The sequence below is a fragment of the Palaemon carinicauda genome, chromosome 39 (assembly GCF_036898095.1).
Source record: "Palaemon carinicauda isolate YSFRI2023 chromosome 39, ASM3689809v2, whole genome shotgun sequence".
Lineage (NCBI taxonomy): Eukaryota > Metazoa > Arthropoda > Malacostraca > Decapoda > Palaemonidae > Palaemon > Palaemon carinicauda.
In genome coordinates this window covers 48,484,257-48,501,407 of record NC_090763.1, presented here as the reverse complement: position 1 = coordinate 48,501,407, position 17,151 = coordinate 48,484,257, and the positions used below count along the sequence as shown (strand labels likewise).

At 38.5% G+C, this 17,151-nt stretch overlaps 1 protein-coding gene across 1 annotated transcript; it reads right to left on the bottom strand.

Annotated features, from left to right (window-relative positions):
- Positions 1 to 815: 815 nt before the first annotated feature.
- On the bottom strand, positions 816 to 16,326 carry mRpL23 (mitochondrial ribosomal protein L23). Its single transcript, XM_068362402.1, has 4 exons — positions 16,197 to 16,326; positions 12,576 to 12,781; positions 5,965 to 6,038; positions 816 to 1,606 (listed from the first exon to the last, which is right to left on the bottom strand). Exons 1-4 carry the CDS (start codon positions 16,208 to 16,210, stop codon positions 1,445 to 1,447), a joined length of 456 nt encoding a protein of 151 aa, XP_068218503.1. The 5' UTR covers positions 16,211 to 16,326; the 3' UTR covers positions 816 to 1,444.
- Positions 16,327 to 17,151: the final 825 nt, after the last annotated feature.

Below are 17,151 nucleotides of genomic sequence, written 5' to 3'. Positions count from 1 at the left end.
CTATAGAGGGCCTGTTCTTCCCATTTGTTACCCTCTTTTAGGTTTATCATAATTTCACTGATTTCACAGTAGAGTTTAAAATTACTTCATAAAGCTTCGTAGTGAAGACTTATAAGAATATCATAGATATGAATCACTTTAAATTCCTTAACCTAACTTTCCTACTCTGAATATACGTAGAGCGCTCTTTGGTCCTTCCTATCGCCTATGTCATCAACAGGATTTTCCTTGAATTGCCACAGGTTAATGCTAATGTTATTCATAGAATCTGTCATTAGTAATTTATATTCTATCTATGCTTATTTATTATTCTGATGCAACAAGGTGTATATGCTCAAAGCTAAATTTCATGTAGGTTACATTCACTATAGTTCGTAGATTTTCCATTTTTCTGAGGTACTTTGAGATTTTAGTGTCGCCCTAACTTTGCCCTAATTGGTGGATTTCAAGCAGGCTCTGTCTAATACATGTATTTTCTTCTTATATCTTTCAAGCCTAATGAAGTTTTATTTGTTTCCTTTGGCTTCAATTTACAAGTTTATTTTTACGCCGACGTGTGATAGAACATTTATTTTTCTAGATACATTGGATTTCTTCATTTATTAGGAGTTGGCAGGGAATTAGCTCATCAATCTCTCTTAGTAAAAAGAACAAGTTAGAGAAAAATAATTTAGATAATATCTTTTATCTTTAATACATACATACAGAACATATAGCAAGGCACTTCCCCCAATTTTAGGGGGTAACGACATCAAACAAATGAAAAAAAGGGGGACCTTTCCTCTCTATGTTCCTTCCAGCCTGACAAGGGACTCAATCAAGTTTGGCTGGTACTACTAGGGTGCCACAGCCCACCCTCACCCGTTATCCACCACAGATGAAGCTTTATAACACTGAATCCCCTAACTCTTCATTCAACATGACATTCAACCTCGCACCACCTTCCCTTCCCGCACATCTCATTACCTTACTCTTACCCACATTAACTCTGAACTTCCTTCTCTCACACACCCTTCCAAATTCTGTCAAAAATCGGCCAAGCTTCTCTTAAATATGAAAACAATATTTCTTGTGGAGTTTATCATTTTTTGTTACTATCCTATGGTAATTCCCAATTATTTTGAAAAGGAAGATAAATGGATCTATATTATCATGGGTCATTTATTTATAATACAAAAAAAAACTAATTCTACTGCACTACCATCTGATATGTAGAACAGACATGATAAAATTAATACACATAAACTTGAACATTTAAATAACCAGTATATTAAGATGAACCACTCAATATGTACAAACCTAAATATCAAAGAGAATTGAAACAAGATTCTTGTATTAAAAGACTGTACATTAATCTGAAAACAAGATCATACAGAATCTCTAATCCCTTAAAAATGCTAAACATCTCTGAGTGTATAGCTTATAATTACTTTGCACGAATCTTTTATAATCCCAGCCAAGTTGGGACACCTTTCCTGTTTTGGTTTTTCTTGGTAACTTGATTCCATTCAGTCTTCAGTGTGTCCAAGTGTTCTTTTTGCTTCTCAAATTCTACATCCTTTTCTTCAGGGAATAAATCTGGAAACTCAAATACTTCTCCTTTGGGCTGTTTTAAAAGAATAATAAATTAGCTTTTGTCAATATTCAAGTAATAACATGTAAAAAAAAAACCCACTTACAATATGCCATAGTAACTTTACACATGATCACTTTAAATGCAAGAAATTCTTGGAAAATTATTTCATATCAATAAATTTCAACCTAAACTTTAAAGTTGTAGTAATCACTATAATTCTAGGATACTTACAGCTATTTAAAATAATAATAAAGTTTTTAAAAGCATTAAATTAAATTGTTTTATAATAAACCCTAACTTATGCATTAGCCTGTTCTTTGATCAGTGTGAATAGCAAGGCATTTCCATGCCCAATATGATCTATTCCCTTTTAAAGAGTATAAGCTTCCTGTTCCTCCAAATAAGCAAGTGTACAATAGTCACTGAACCAAGCCTTGTCCTTGATACAGTTGTTCAATCCCTAAGAAGGGTTATACCTATAATCTTCACAAAACTTTCTCTTGAAAGAAGAAGTTCACCTTTTTACATCAACAACCACTTAAAATGCCATTCCAACCTAGGACTATATGATAGTCATCATGACACAAACCAAGTGACCTCTAATTAAAAACCAGAGAATGGTTTTTCCTTCCCCAATCACTGAAATTTCTCTATAATCCTGAATAGGAACAAGCAACTCCTAGGCTTGGGTTATCGCTCTTTTTTGTCTATCACAACCCTTGGAAAAGGGGGTAAAGAAATTGGCCAGTCGTTTGACAGAGCCGTTCACTTTTGTGCTTTCTTATTTTAAAGAACTTCAAGGGGTGTGTCTTCTTGTGGTGGAAGACAAATAGAATTAAACGGTGCACATTCATTGTCGCATGCTCATGGCTGAAGGTCGGGAGCCTGTGAGTAAGGGCGCACTCTTGTGACAAAGTGTCCTCGCTCATGATTAGTGTGCCTCTTGGTCACGCTCTGGTATGCTTCATTATCTTGTAGGCTGCTCACTCACAGATGGAGCCTCACTCTTCTAAGGTTCACGCTTTCTGTGATGGCGAACATCTACTGCAAAGATTGCTTGTTGATGGCACTGTTTAACCTTACATGTCTTTGTGTGGTTTTTAATAAGATCTCTGAGAGAGATACAGGCACACTCTTTGCTGGTTTAGAGGCCAAACCAGTATGGTAAGCTGGGCTATAGGCTGAAAAACTGCTTACATCACTCCCAGAACATTAGGCAGAGAACATGTAGACAAAATCTGTCATAGGAGTGAATATGGAAGGGTGACGAAGAGGGCTATGGTGCACTAAGGTGTTTTTCACACTCGGAGACCTTTAGCCGGAGAAAGCTCAATGGCTGGGATTTCCAAAACTGATGACCAGGGTTCATCCTCAAGGGTAGGTCTCCCTATTTCTCTAGGGGAAGCAGAGAGATCTAGTCTTGGGAGCTTGCCCTTTAGTCTTTTTCAGTCTGCCCTCTGAAAAGTTAACCGAAGAAGGACCGAAGCAACGAGTATCAGTAGTCGGAAGTTGGGATCGCTGACTTTTCAACCTTGAGGACAAAAGGAGAACTATCACGCTTGGATCTCTTCTTCCTAGCCTTGGTATGTTTGTTCTCAGATGACATGCTAACATTACGTCTGTCTCTTCTTAAGGTGCACTCTCAGAGGCAATGTTCGAAAGCGCTACTGGTGAGCAAGCACACACTCCGAAGAGGCGGAGCTCAGGAGAGGACGAGAAGACATACCTGCTCAAGTGTTGAAAGACACGATGCTCACCAACACAAGGATCTTGTGACAACAGAAATTAAGTCGTTGTCGATGCCGGAACAAATGTCCATGAGTTGAAATAAGTTTGTCTTTTAGAAAGTTGAATTACACTCTTACTGAAATGAGATATGTATGAAAAAACTTCAAGTCAGTTGGAGAGCGTCGAGAAGACATCTGTACAGCTCAAGGGCCAGGACCAGAATGGGAGGCTCAGAGCGCTGTCAGACCTGGACCCCCACTGGATACCGTGCTCAGGTTGCCAGAACCTCGATAATTCTTCATGGGTTATTACCAGCTGTTGCCAGAACCTCGATAATTCTTCATGGGTCATTACCAGCTGTTGCCAGAACCTCGATAATTCTTCATGGGTCATTACCAGCTGTTGCCAGACGCTACCCCTACTAAACGATGAAGGTTTGTACAGTATTCACATAAGAACAAATATGAATTACCTCCAAATTCGTCATGTTATGGTTATGCTGAAAGATGCATAAAGTGTCAGAGATGATAATCAAAGTGCCTAGAGCATAAAATTTGCCCAGAAAATATGCAAAAGAGAATATATTATATTAGCAATGTCTTATTCATGTGGAGGCATTTGTACAAGGTGTATATTTCTGGATTTGATGGAAGATGTTCCCCACTGCTTAGTAAATAACCCTAAAATATGATGTTTATTTCCCTGTGACCCTAAGTGGTGAGGAAAATTACAACTAAAGCCTATACTTATGCACAATTAAGAACTGTACAGCATATTCAACCAATTTCTACAAGAAAAACTGAAGCGTGATTCCTCAAAACATGAAATTTTCAGAGAAATATTGCTACTACTTTTTATAACACTGATTGACTTTTGTCACTCAAACATTTAAGTATTGGGAATGTTATAGCTTTCAATCTGTACATTCAGTTCTTGATAAAACAAAAAAGATTGATAAACTGTCACCTTTGAAAGTAACTTTAATACATTGATAAAGTAATACATAATGGTATAAGAAATGTCGCCATGAAAATTTCCAATGTACAACTTTTAGAGCATAGAATTCTCTTTCAAATGGTTTTCGAATAAAAAGGAATAAATCAAGAAACAAAAAATAGTTAGAGTTTGAACCGACAAAAATACTGTTTTAATGGGGCTGAGTTGCACCTCTTAAAACCTTTTTTATATAACAATCATAATTTATCTTAAGGAAAAAACTTTCTTATTGTTATTAGCAAATAAATACTAGAAGCTATCAATCAAACCGTTATTAATTGAAAATTAATTTATAAAATTGGCTAGTACATGCAAGCTTTAGGCTACATCTGCCTAACCTTTAATATTACGTCACTAATAAGGCTAGAATAAAATCAGCATATAATTTCATAACTGTTGTTGTATGTAGACATTCCTAAGCAAATTATGATAACCAGAAAGAAAAGACGTTACACGAAAGTAACAGAATACAGTAGAATAAACAACCGTGTCTGGGCAGCTTTATGGAAAGGGAAAATTACTAGTTTATGCAAATTGAGATTTTTACGGCAAGAAACTTGTAATAAAAATAAAACCGGAATCAGATTTCAAAGTTGGAATAGGTGACACGATACAAAAACTAAACACCTCCAAGTTGTCAGGAAAGCTGAAGAGCGAAGGCTACTTACACCATGCACATCAATAAGAAAAACAACCATAAAAGGTTGATGGTCAGGTAGCACTGTCTCAAGCAGTAATGAGGGTTCTCGGTGATGATGCGTCATTGATAGCCAAGAGATTTCAGTATTGAAGGGGCTGTACAAAGTTCAATAGAACTAGAGGTTCTGCCTTATACACAATAAGTCAATGCTTTGGGCATTGAAACACTGGCCATAGATCAAAAGAGAAAATATTTTTTTGCTATTTGTCATACTGAATTCACAGTTCTAGCCTTTTAAACGAGTCCTTGGAAACCACACCACATCAACCATAGAGATGTATATTGTTATATGTGAAAGAAAATATTCTTAACCCTTTTACCCCCAGGCTATTTGGAAATTTCCAACCCTTAACCCCCAGGGGGTTATTTTTTTCCCAGCACATTTTGCAGTATATTTTTTTAAAATTGCTCTAACAGCCTTAGTTTTTGTCATAGAGAGATCAGGTTGGTCTCATTCTCTTGGAAAATGCCTGAATTTTCTCAAAAAATTATCAAAAATATGAAAAAAAAATTGTTATAGCATTTTTTTGCAAGGACGTACCGGTACGTCTATGGGAGTAAAGGGATGGCTTTTGTGAAACGTACCAGTACGTCCTTCTGGGGTCAAAGGGTTAAAATCATTTTCTGCGGAGCTAAAAGTTGGGACTCTTACAAGTCTCCATAAGTAGGGCCCTGAGATTGCCAGCTACTCAGTTTAGGCTATACATAAGTTGTGAGTTTTAGTGACAAAAAGAAAATAATAGAATGGTGAAAATGTCTGGTCAAGTTATGAGTACTGTTTAATGTACACCCCATTTGCAGTCAAGAAATTTTGACACCTATCAGGTGAGACAAAGATTACAAAAGATTTCTCACCCTTACTCCCACTAATGCTTTACTATACTGCACTTTTTAATCAACTACTCAACACTTGATTTAACTTCTCCAAACAGTCTACATAAAAAGGAAAAAAAAGATTACTCACAAGAGTAACATAAGCTAATTTGTAGTCGTCATCCTTAATAATGTATCCCCCGACAGTGGCTCGTTTTGTCTTACCTGAAATGAAAGGTTAGTAAATAACAACAAAAAAATTTTAAAAATGTAATACAAATTAAAATCTATTAATTCAATACTTTCCTGGCATTGAAGTCATCATGTTTATAACCTCAAAGCTACTGGCTCCTTAACCTTAAGATAAGAAAATAGAAAAACCTCTCTCTCTCTCTCTCCTCCCTGTGATGCTTAGTCATCCCAACAGATGGTACTAAGGGAGAAACATCAAATGCAGGTAGTTATTATTGTTATTAAAAATGAGGTAATTTATCAGCTCATTGAGTCAAGCTTAACTTTTACAGAACTGGCCTAAGTAAAATCTGGAGGTACAAATATAATATACTGTACTTTGAATATCACAATATTTTAAATTTGTATTTTTCCTAGCTATACAAACCTGAGTCCTTTAGGTAAAGAGTATGTTTTCAGCACAAAGGTGGACGGCCATTACATAGTTTAACAAGCAATTAAGTAACAGGTGAGAATGAGGGCAAGGAACACTGACCCTTACCTGTCAAAGTCTTTTCAATTGTGATCTTTTGGCTCAGAACTAAGAGAGATACTTTAGGAAGAAAGCCACCCGTTGAGATGCTACCGCTAGAGAGTTATGGGGTCTTTTGACTGGCCATACAGTAGTACATTGGATCCATCTCTCTGGCTACGGTTCATTTTCCTTTTGCCTACACACACACATACACACCGAATAGTCTTGCCTATTCTTTACATATTTTCCTCTGCCTCATATACCTGACAACACTGAGATTATCAAACAACTCTTTTTACTGCACTGTAACTGTTCAGTGGCCACTTTCCTCTTTGTAAGGGTAGAAGACTCTTTAGCCATGGTACGCTGTTCTTCTAGGAGAAGGACACTCCAAAATCAAACCATTGTTCTCCAATCTTGGGTAGTGCCATAGCCTCAGTGCTATGGTCTTCCACTGTCTTGGGTTAGAGTTCCCTTGCTTGAGAGTGCACTAGGGCACACTATTCTACCTTAATTCTCTTCTTCTTGTTTTGTTAAAGTTTTTAGAGTTTATATAGGAGATATTTATTTTAACGTTGTTGCTCTTCTTAAAATATTCTATTTTTCTTTGTTTCCTTTCCTCACAGAGCTATTTTCCATGTTGGAGCCCCAGGGCTTATAGCATGCTGCTTTCCCAACTAGGGTTATAGCTTAGCAAGTAATAATAATAATAATAATAATAAAATAATAATAAAGAACTCAGATTTGTATCGCTAGGAAAAATACAAACTATTGTAATTTAAAAATTTTTGATTTCTTCCTAAGCGAATACAAGCCATCCTTTAGGTAGGAAAACTTGCTGCTTGGTGGATTAAAAGTTCCCCTGCGATCGAACTGTTATACCTCTTAGTCCAATAAAAAAAAGTCAATCTAAAATCTTTAAAACTAAAGGGTTACTGGAATTGAAAACTTCTAAAGCTTGAAGAACACTCCTTGCATTACTAAAAATGGCCAAATTACCCTCTTCCTCCCATGCTATTTTCTCAATAGCCATTAGTATGCCATACAGGTAGAGTAGCTCGAAAGAGGAGGATGCCCCAGTTGCTTCCAGGAAGTTGTGACTGGTTTTATCAAGGTCTAGAAAAGGTTCAGTGGCCTTCCTTGCAAACCACACTCTGAAGACTTCCAAAGTGAAAGACACTTCCGAGGTACTGTAAGTTGTCTGGAAATGCAGTGCCTCAGACAGTACCAAGGATGACCTGGATCCCTTGAGGGGTACCTAAGTGATGCCCAAAGACCAAGACCCCACCAAAGACGGATTCCCAGTATTCTACATACAGCCATCATAGCCTCAAATGCGTGCATGGGCATCAGTCAGAAGTACTGATAGGAATTCAGTCTCCTCCGACACTGGTACAAGGTCCGGTGCCATAGGGGCAGACAAATTCTGAGTACCTTTTAACCCAGCCCATTCAGAAGAAATAAGATTGGTTTGGTGATTTATTCACCAGCCCCCTTAGAATGCAACTCTTCTGTCCTTGGAATGACCAAGTTACTGGGGACTGAATGCTAGCCGGGAATGCCAGCAATAGACTCCTTGGAATGCGATTGATCTTTCCTTGGAATGACCATACGTCACACAATTCTGGTCTTCCAGTGGCGCGCAAAGAAGGCTGCGAATGGTGCCATCCTCTCGATTTGCTCTACTAAAGTATCACAAGTTGAAGGAGCAGGAGTGCAATGTCCCAGCAGGAGAGATGGAAAATTCCAAAGCTCCTTCATCAACAGAGGGGCAAAAATTGTCCAGGGTTGTAACATCTGGCAGGCCCCTAGTCACTGGATAGCCAGGGAACCCAATCTACAACACCACAGGGGGTGGACATGACACAAGGTCATGGGCCCAGCCACAGAGAGGCTTTTCTCGAGAGACAGCCCAACAGGTGTCTGGATACCTCCGCAAATCCTCATCTGCAGTCTATCCGGCCAAGTGGGCTGTCTTCCGTGGCTGATGTCGTGGGAGGAGTATCCATGTCGTAGGAGGAGTATCCATTCTCTCAGAGTCTCTATACCAATAATCACCAAGTATTTACTTTACCTCCATAAGAAGAACCTCTACAGTACTCCATTACTGCAGTGAAAGGAGATCACTCAGCCTTAAGGCAAGTCTTCAGACTTAACTGAGTAGCCATTTCTTCTTTAGAATACAGTACCTCTTCATGCTCATATGGAGCTTGGAGTAGTCTTGCTTACAGATGAGGTAGTCAAGGTATTAAATTCTCTTATGATGGCACCTTACAAGGCCTTGAAGTGGGCATCAGATAGGGATCTAACACTAAAAACTGTTTTTCTGCTGGCTTTGGCCTTTGTTGGATATGAGTAAACCTCCTATTTGATTAATCTTATTTTGTAAATGATTTTCTTTATTTTTTCATTCTTTGCTTTTATTAATTTGGGTGTAAAATATGATTGTTTATGTTTGAATAACTGATACTTATTTACCAAGAGCTATCTGGGAAATTTTGTATTTGACTTAACGAAAAAAAAGGAGCATTATTAATGGCGCTTTGTTTACATCCTGAATTTTCTGTTCCTGCCTTGATGCCTTCTGTCTTCGTTCGCTCCCAAAGTTATTGTCCAAAGTGGAGCGAATAGCCTTGGCCAAACAAGTAAGCAGATTTTATGGTCTCTCCTTCAACATCATCCATTCAAGGGGGTGGAGGAAAGTCTCTCTCGGCTTCGTCGCCAATACCCAAAGCTCATCTTCTAGCGTCCCTAGGATTTTCTCGTTTCAGGTTGTAAGCCTCCGAGAAGTAACCAAAGATTCTGATCAGCTATTACTCTGTCCTTTAAGGGCATTGAGAACATACCTCAAACACACCAGATCTGCAGCATCACTTTGTTGGTACTGGAAGAAACAAAAGGGTCACCTAGAGCACCATTTCCTTTTGGTTGAGGTAAGTAATTTCATGTTCCCTTTCCTCTCCAGCTGAAACTTGAGTACGAATAAAGGCTCACAACATCAGAGATGTCAGTACCTCTTCAACCTTCTCACGCAACTTCTCAATGGCGTAGGTTCTTCAAGCAGAAGTCTGTAAACAACAGACAACCTTCACTGCCCATTACCTGCAGGATGTGATCCACAAGACCACTAAAACCTTTACTTACAGACCAGTTGTGGCTGTTCAGCAAGTGGTTTAGCTACAGGACAAGTAGCTTTGGGTCGAGGACAGAGGTTACGAGTAAGCCTGTATTGAAAGTGATGAATGACTGGCATTTTTCCCTATCTTTAAATCCTCTCCTCTCTTGGGGTACAGTATTAAAATCCTCGCCAGCTGGACTTGTCCTAAAGTGGAGGTAAGATCACCTACCTCTCAGCTATAAGATCACCTACCTCTCAGCTATCTTATGACTGTCATAAGGGGGTCTTTTTCCCTCACTTCTTTTAAGGGGGAGTGTGTCGTATCCAGGCAAACTCCCTGATCCACATCATAGCCTTATCATCATGTCTACCAGGATACACCTTAGAGGTTGATGCCCAACCAAATACCTAGAAACACAAGCTGTGTCCCAGTATTTTACATGTTGGTTCACTGGGTGTAATGAGCCAGAATTCTTTGGCCTAATAGCAAGAACCTTATGCTCCTGGGTAATGTTCCAGCCAGTTGAACGTCCTCCCTCCTAAGAATAAGTCTTCTATAGTAAAAGACGATTGTTTGTATTATTGTGTTGGAATAAATGGAAAATTTTAAAATAATTTGTATTTTTCCTAACTATACAAAGCCCCGAGTCATTTCCTAAAAATTGCCCACCATCACCAACTCCCAAAGAAGTCCTGGTTACAGTCAATATCTTTGGGATCACTAGCAGACTGATGTATAAATGTGGCTGACTGTTAGAGGTCGGCCAGCGGTACGATTACACCTTAAATAAGATTTTAACTGCCATGTTCCAGCTCTTGCTGTATTTATACGCCTATAGTAAATGACTCACATTTGTATAGTTAGGAAAAAATAAAAATTATCAAAAAATTTGTCATTTTAATCTTTCTGGGTTAAATGAAGATAAAAAGTGACAAGTATTAGTTTGTTTTGTAAAACTGCCTGGCTTGAAGATATTTTAAGGGGTCATCTGGCAACACTGGTTGCTAAATTATCCAAGCAGTCGTCCCTTAGCATCTACTTCAATATAAATGTACAGTACTGAGGTTCCTAGTCAAGGTTTTGAAGTTTGCAGAATGTTAATATTTACAAAAGGACTCACTTTGTTATTTGTTGCTAGTATTTGCAATCATCCTGTCAGCTTAGAGCCATTACTCAGATATGTTTGTGAAGCTGTACAAATCTGAAGCTGTTATAATTATGAATAGTTTTGATTTAAATTTAACTATGTTTTCATGTGCTGTACTGGTATAAATTGTGTTGCTATCCCTTTCTTTTTCTGATAATAGGGTTTTAGTTTTATGCTTCATTAATAATTCTGAAGGTAATAAATTTCTTTTTATATTTTGATACTATTTTTTCTCCTTCCTTCAATAAGTTGGCCCTGCATCTCAACAATCAGTAATTAAAAAAAGAAAAAACCCAAGTGACCATATTTACTCAAATGCAAAAATCTACCTGAAGCTAACAAAGCTAACCACTACAATGCACGCACTCAGTTGGTGTGGACGCTTTTATCCTTGTGAGTACGATGGAAACTCGGCACACATTCATAATACTGTAGCTACTGTGCTCAGGTGATAACACACACTTATAATTACCCCCTTGTTAAAGATCTTGTGAGAGCTCCAAAGGGCTAGCGCGCTAAGAAGAGGGCGAGCATCCACACCTGCGAGCACTGTTGTACAAGTGGGCACTCATGAGAATATGCCCGCATGCTGTGGAGCATGTACATGCTCTAATGAGTTGGCGTGCTCAAGTAATGGCTAGCAGGCATGCCTGCTTGCATGCTTGGAGACATGCTCGCCAACCACAGAATCTGTTGCAGGAGCACATGTCCTAAAGGAAAGGTGTATTAGAGATATAATAGCCTTAAGCATGTCTCCTTCGGTGGTCTGCTTTGAAGGCATGAGCCCGAGAAGGCAAGACTCTCTCCTCTCTCCTCTTGAAGAAGACGAGCTGATGACGTCTCTTGCAGGAAAATAAACCGTATCTTGCGCTGCCTTTGAAGCAAGCGTCTCCACTAGCCATTCCTCGGCAGGAGGCTCTTGAAGTCCCAAGGAGGGCCAAAAACATGCATGGCACTGTCAACCTGAAAAAGGGACTCCTCCCATTTAGCTTGGGGAAATGGTGAATTCTTCCTGCCTCGAGGTTTGTTCAAATGTTAAAGGGCCACCACTCTTACCCGAACGGCTTCCAGAGGAAACCTATGAGGAAGGGTCAGAGGAGAGCCTACCGAGGATCAGAGGGAGAGGTTGTGACTTCTTCGACTTCGAGGATGGCCCCAAAAATGAAGAATTCCTTTTAGAACTCTTCTTCCTCCTCCTGCCATACGCTACTCACTGGAAAGGTTACCACTCCCAACACTTGTAGCAAGGAGAATCTTGACTGCCAGAGTGTCCTCTGCAGGCAGGGATCAAAAGGAGAGGCTCCCTTTCCTTTGGATGCATGAAAGTATCACACATGATCGGACACCCCAAGGCATGTACTGCACCTCCAAAGGTATCCCAATCAAAGAAGCATAAAATCACTAATATGCTGGAAAGAAAAAAATAAAAGATTAAAATGCCAAGACTCCAGCCAGCGAGAATGTCTGTTCTCACTGACGGCTGCTATTAAAGACTACTCGGTGAGACAGCGGAGGGTTGGAGGGACTTCTCCAGTCCTGAATGGTAGTTTTACACCTCTTTATAAAACTTTTATTGCCTTGTACTCCAGCTTCACTGTTATATCTAAGTAAAGGACAAAGGTTTGTATTTGTGTTAAAAGAAACAGTTTAGTAGAAATTACTTGGAAACACAGTGAGAGCTCTTTAATAGGGACTTCGTTACATACAAACTTTGCTACTTATACATAGGCAAAACCTTTGCACCATATAACTACACTATAATGATTATTGAATAAAAAAGAATCACTTACCCATTTTGTTATATGTTGTCACACTATCTACTGGAACTTTATAAATCTTTTCCAGGTAATTTTTAACATCAAATTTGCTCATTTCCATAGAAACAATAAACTGGACAACATTTGGTGGCTGTGCTGCGTCTGGTTTTATCAACTTCATGAAGAAATTAGGCAGAAATACCCTCAACTGGGGATTTCCTTTGGCATATCTTGGGTACCTAGTTTAGAAAAAAAAATATCCTTTAATAAATTTCCCTACAGTATAAAAATTAATTCTAAGTGATTATTAGGGATACATTAATACACAAGAACAAATTTTGAAAGTAAACAAACTTAGCATAATAAGATAAATTCAATGTACTGTAATTTATATTTTTCTAAGCCATACAAACCAGAGATCTTTAAAATAGGGAATGTCTTCACCGGAGCTGGAACAGCCAGTATAATTGTTAACAAGGTGGGTAATGACAGGTGGCGAGTATGGACGAGTAGCCCAACCCACTTTCTCGTAAAAGACTCTTCCCATTTGACCTTCGGCCCAGAACTGAGAAGGTTGGTCGAGGTGGGAAATTTAACTTTGATGGACTCAGGAGGGAGGCCGTCCCCTAGAACCAGACAGGAAGATTCTATTTTTTCCATGGATATGTCATCATACCTGATCCCATACGGGAACGAGGAAGCGACTTAAATAATCAGGACCTCGGCCCGTCCTGACTTCAAAGGATGTTAGTACCCACTGCAACATCTACAAAGTTGATGGGGGTCAACTTCAGGCTTACTCATGTACTGGCAACAGCCCTCATCGGGTTTGCCAGGATACACCCGCATGTCTGGCCGAGGAGCAGACATCATTAAAGGAGCAATCAAAATGAATGAAAGAATGATCGGTAATTATCTGGCATCATAGCATCAATGGTCATTGATGCTGATTGGAGTGTTCTTAACCCTTTTACCCCCAGGCTCTTTGGAAATTTCCAACCCTTAACCCCCAAGGGGTTATTTTTTTCCCAGCACATTTTGCAGTATATTTTTGTTAAATTGCTCTAGAAGCCTTAATTTTTGTCATAGAGAGGTCAGGTTGGTCTCATTCTCTTGGAAAATGCCTGAATTTTCTAAAAAAATTATCAAAAATATGAAAAAAATAAATTTTTATAGCATTTTTTTTGCAAGAACATACCGGTACGTCCATGGGGGTAAAGGGATGGCTTTTGTGAAACGTACCAGTACGTCCTTTGGGGGTAAAAGGGTTAAACTTGATGGACTCAGACTGGAAGATTCTATTTGTTTCATGGATATGTCATCATACCTGATCCCATACGGGAACGAGGAAGCGACTTATATAATCAGGACCTCGGCCCGTCCTGACTTCAAAGGATGTTAGTACCCACTGCAACAGCTACAAAGTTGACGGGGGTCAACTTCAGGCTTACTCATGTATTGGCCACAGCCCTCATCGGGTTTGCCAGGATACACCCGCATGTCTGACCAAGGAGCAGACATCATTAAAGGAGCAATCAAAATGAATGAAAGAATGATCGGTAACTATCTGGCATCATAGCATCAATGGTCACTGATGCTGATTGGAGTGTTCTTAATAAAAAAAATCAATAACCTAAGATAAAAAATATGTATATGAATAAATAACCGTATATAATTTCAAAACGAGTAAGAAGGCCAGCTTCCAATATGAACTTAAAAATACCACAGGCATCATACAAAATATCCACAAGACAGGGACATTCAATAAGTAATTGCCTACCAGTCAGGGGAACCAAGCAATCCTCACACAATGTCAGACATCTACCAGTTATTAGGAACTTGTGTGTTGGGCATGTGTGCCCGGTTCTAGGCAACAGAGGACAGTTTCCCCCATATTTCCATTTGTTATTTCCTTCATCTTCTTCAGATTAACCCTTTTACCCTCAGGCTCTTTGGAAATTTCCAACCCTTAACCCCCAAGGGGTTATTTTTTCCCCAGAACATTTTGCAGTATATGTTTTTTAAATTGCTCTAACAGCCTTAATTTTTGTCATAGAAGGGTCAGGTTGGTCTCATTCTCTTGGAAAATGCCTGAATTTTCTAAATAAATTATCAAAAATATGAAAAAAAAAGTTTTATAGCATTTTTTTGCAAGGACGTACCGGTACGTCCATGGGGGGTAAAGGGATGAGTTTTGTGAAACGTACCAGTACGTCCTTTGGAGGTAAAAGGGTTAACAGAATTTCAGTAATGTTGCCAAACATCACGATGAGACTTTTTGATATGAGACAAAAGGTCATTACATGGAAGAAGATACTGTATCTTACAGAGGGTAATTTGTCTACTGCCTCTTCTGCTAAGGCAACAGAGGGGCAGTTTCCCACATTCTAGGCATATTACCATATTTCCATTTGTTATTTCCTTCATCAAAAATATATATATATATCATATTAAGCATTTATTTACGACAAAAATTTGTCATTTTCAATGGAAACGGGCGATTTTCTATACGGAAAAGGTTTTTACTAGGAAAGGTAACCCTGACGGTAAGTACAGTAATACCAAAATCACAAGATGCTAAGTAGAAAATTATATATGGTTCATGATAACCTTTGTAGTTGGTTAGGATGGACCAGATCAGTGAGTAAAATATGGGCAAAATTTTACTATACCACAATATTCATAATGAAGACAAAATTATTCCTGGTGTACTTAAAGGTATTATAAACGGTTACGTTCAAATAATTGGGGAAAACACCTTTTTCTCAAATTTTATGTCTTGAAATTCCATAACTTATGACTGAAAGGCCACATTTTAAAAGGGAAAAAAAAAACACAAGTAAACCACCTAACCTAACCTACAAGACCTGTCATTACCTTCCTAACGTGGGGGGGGGGTAATGGTCCCCTTCGACCACTTTTGGACTACTGGGAGCCTTTGTATATCAGCGGCCAGTTCGTCCCGTGGGGATTAAAATTGGACATCAACTCACATAAACTTTCCCCCCTAACCTACCCTACAAGCCGTGTCCTTACTTACTTACCTAATGGGGGGGGGGGGGGGGCTAACAACCCCCTGCGACCCCCCTTACATTGCCTATTTGGTAAAGTTTTACTGTATTACAAATTCTGATTTCGAACAGAAAAATTCTAAGTTAGCCGTAATGATACGTACAGGTGGCCGTTATCATACATACACCCCGATTGCCGTATTCTTAGTGTTAAGGCAGAATATAAGAGTTATGGGGCATGGTCGCCATAATACATACAACCCCCAAAAGAGCAACCCAACAACCCTAATGTCAATATTACAGATATAGTTAAGCAAATAATGATAGAAATTGCAGCGTAAACGTCATACAATTTATCGCTAAGCCTTTGTATATCAGCGGTCGGTTCCTCACGCGTTCATTAAATGGACATCAACTAACCTACACTTTACCCCCTAACCTAACCTAAAAGCCGTGTCCTTACCTACTTACCTAACGGGGGGGGGGGGGTAACTAACCCCCTGTGACCCCCCCTTACACTGCTGTATTCTACGACATAATACATACAGGGGGCCGCTATCATACATACACCCCTTTATCGCTATTTGCTCACTTATTCTTTGAAAAATATCAATCATAATCTTAAATCCATTGTGGTCCTTACCATCTCGTAGACATAGTTAAGTTATTTGACCGGCAGATGATATAAAGGCAAAACAAAGTTCCTAATTGTTTATGTTAAGGTCGTCCAATTTTGTGGTGGGTCATAATCTTTGTAACGCCCACCCGGTCCTAGTTTTTTTTTTTCAGGGTTCGCTTTATCTTATGTTATTTGAGCATTTAATTATCATTTATTTTATGTTTTTGGCTTTCTATAATCTATGAATATTATTTCAGTATTTGAATATATTAACTCATTCTCTGTCTCAAACAATAGAAGGCCTTTTGTGATGTCTATCTTTTCTTGGTGTGGTTTCATTAGTAAATTTCATTAATTTCTTGTAGTATTTATCTATTTTTTTTTTTTGTAATCTTGATAATTAGCCTACATCAAAATTTCTTCATCTTCAGATATCTTACATTTTATATCCGTAATTTCTTTTCTCTTTACTATGTGGTCTTCATCTACAGTAATGTTGTAGTGGTTTTTATCTATCTCTAGTATTTTAATAGAAGGCCCTGGATATTTAAGCTCAAAACTTTTAAGATAAGGTTTAATTACTTTTTTAAACAAAGAAATATTTATTCCACCCAGTCATTTCTGTTGTCTTTCAAAGATTCTGTTGAATTCTGGAGTATGAAGATGCAGGTGGAGAAAGAGCATTTTAAAACGTGGCCAAATTTGCCTTAAAGATATTATGTCTTCCTATCAACAATGGTGATTTAATCAAACCGGACCTCAGGAACAGAATGGGACATGGCCTCCTAAAGGCAATTTTGTATGTAAGTGCCATGCATACTCAAGAGGGGGAATGCCAGAGAACTTCAACTCATTTATTCAATAAGGGGAGGAGGACCAAAAAAGCCAATGTCCAGATTTTGAGCCAAATGAAACAATGATTAAAGCACTATAAATCTATTTTTAATTTTATGATCATATTGAATAAACAAATTCTCTT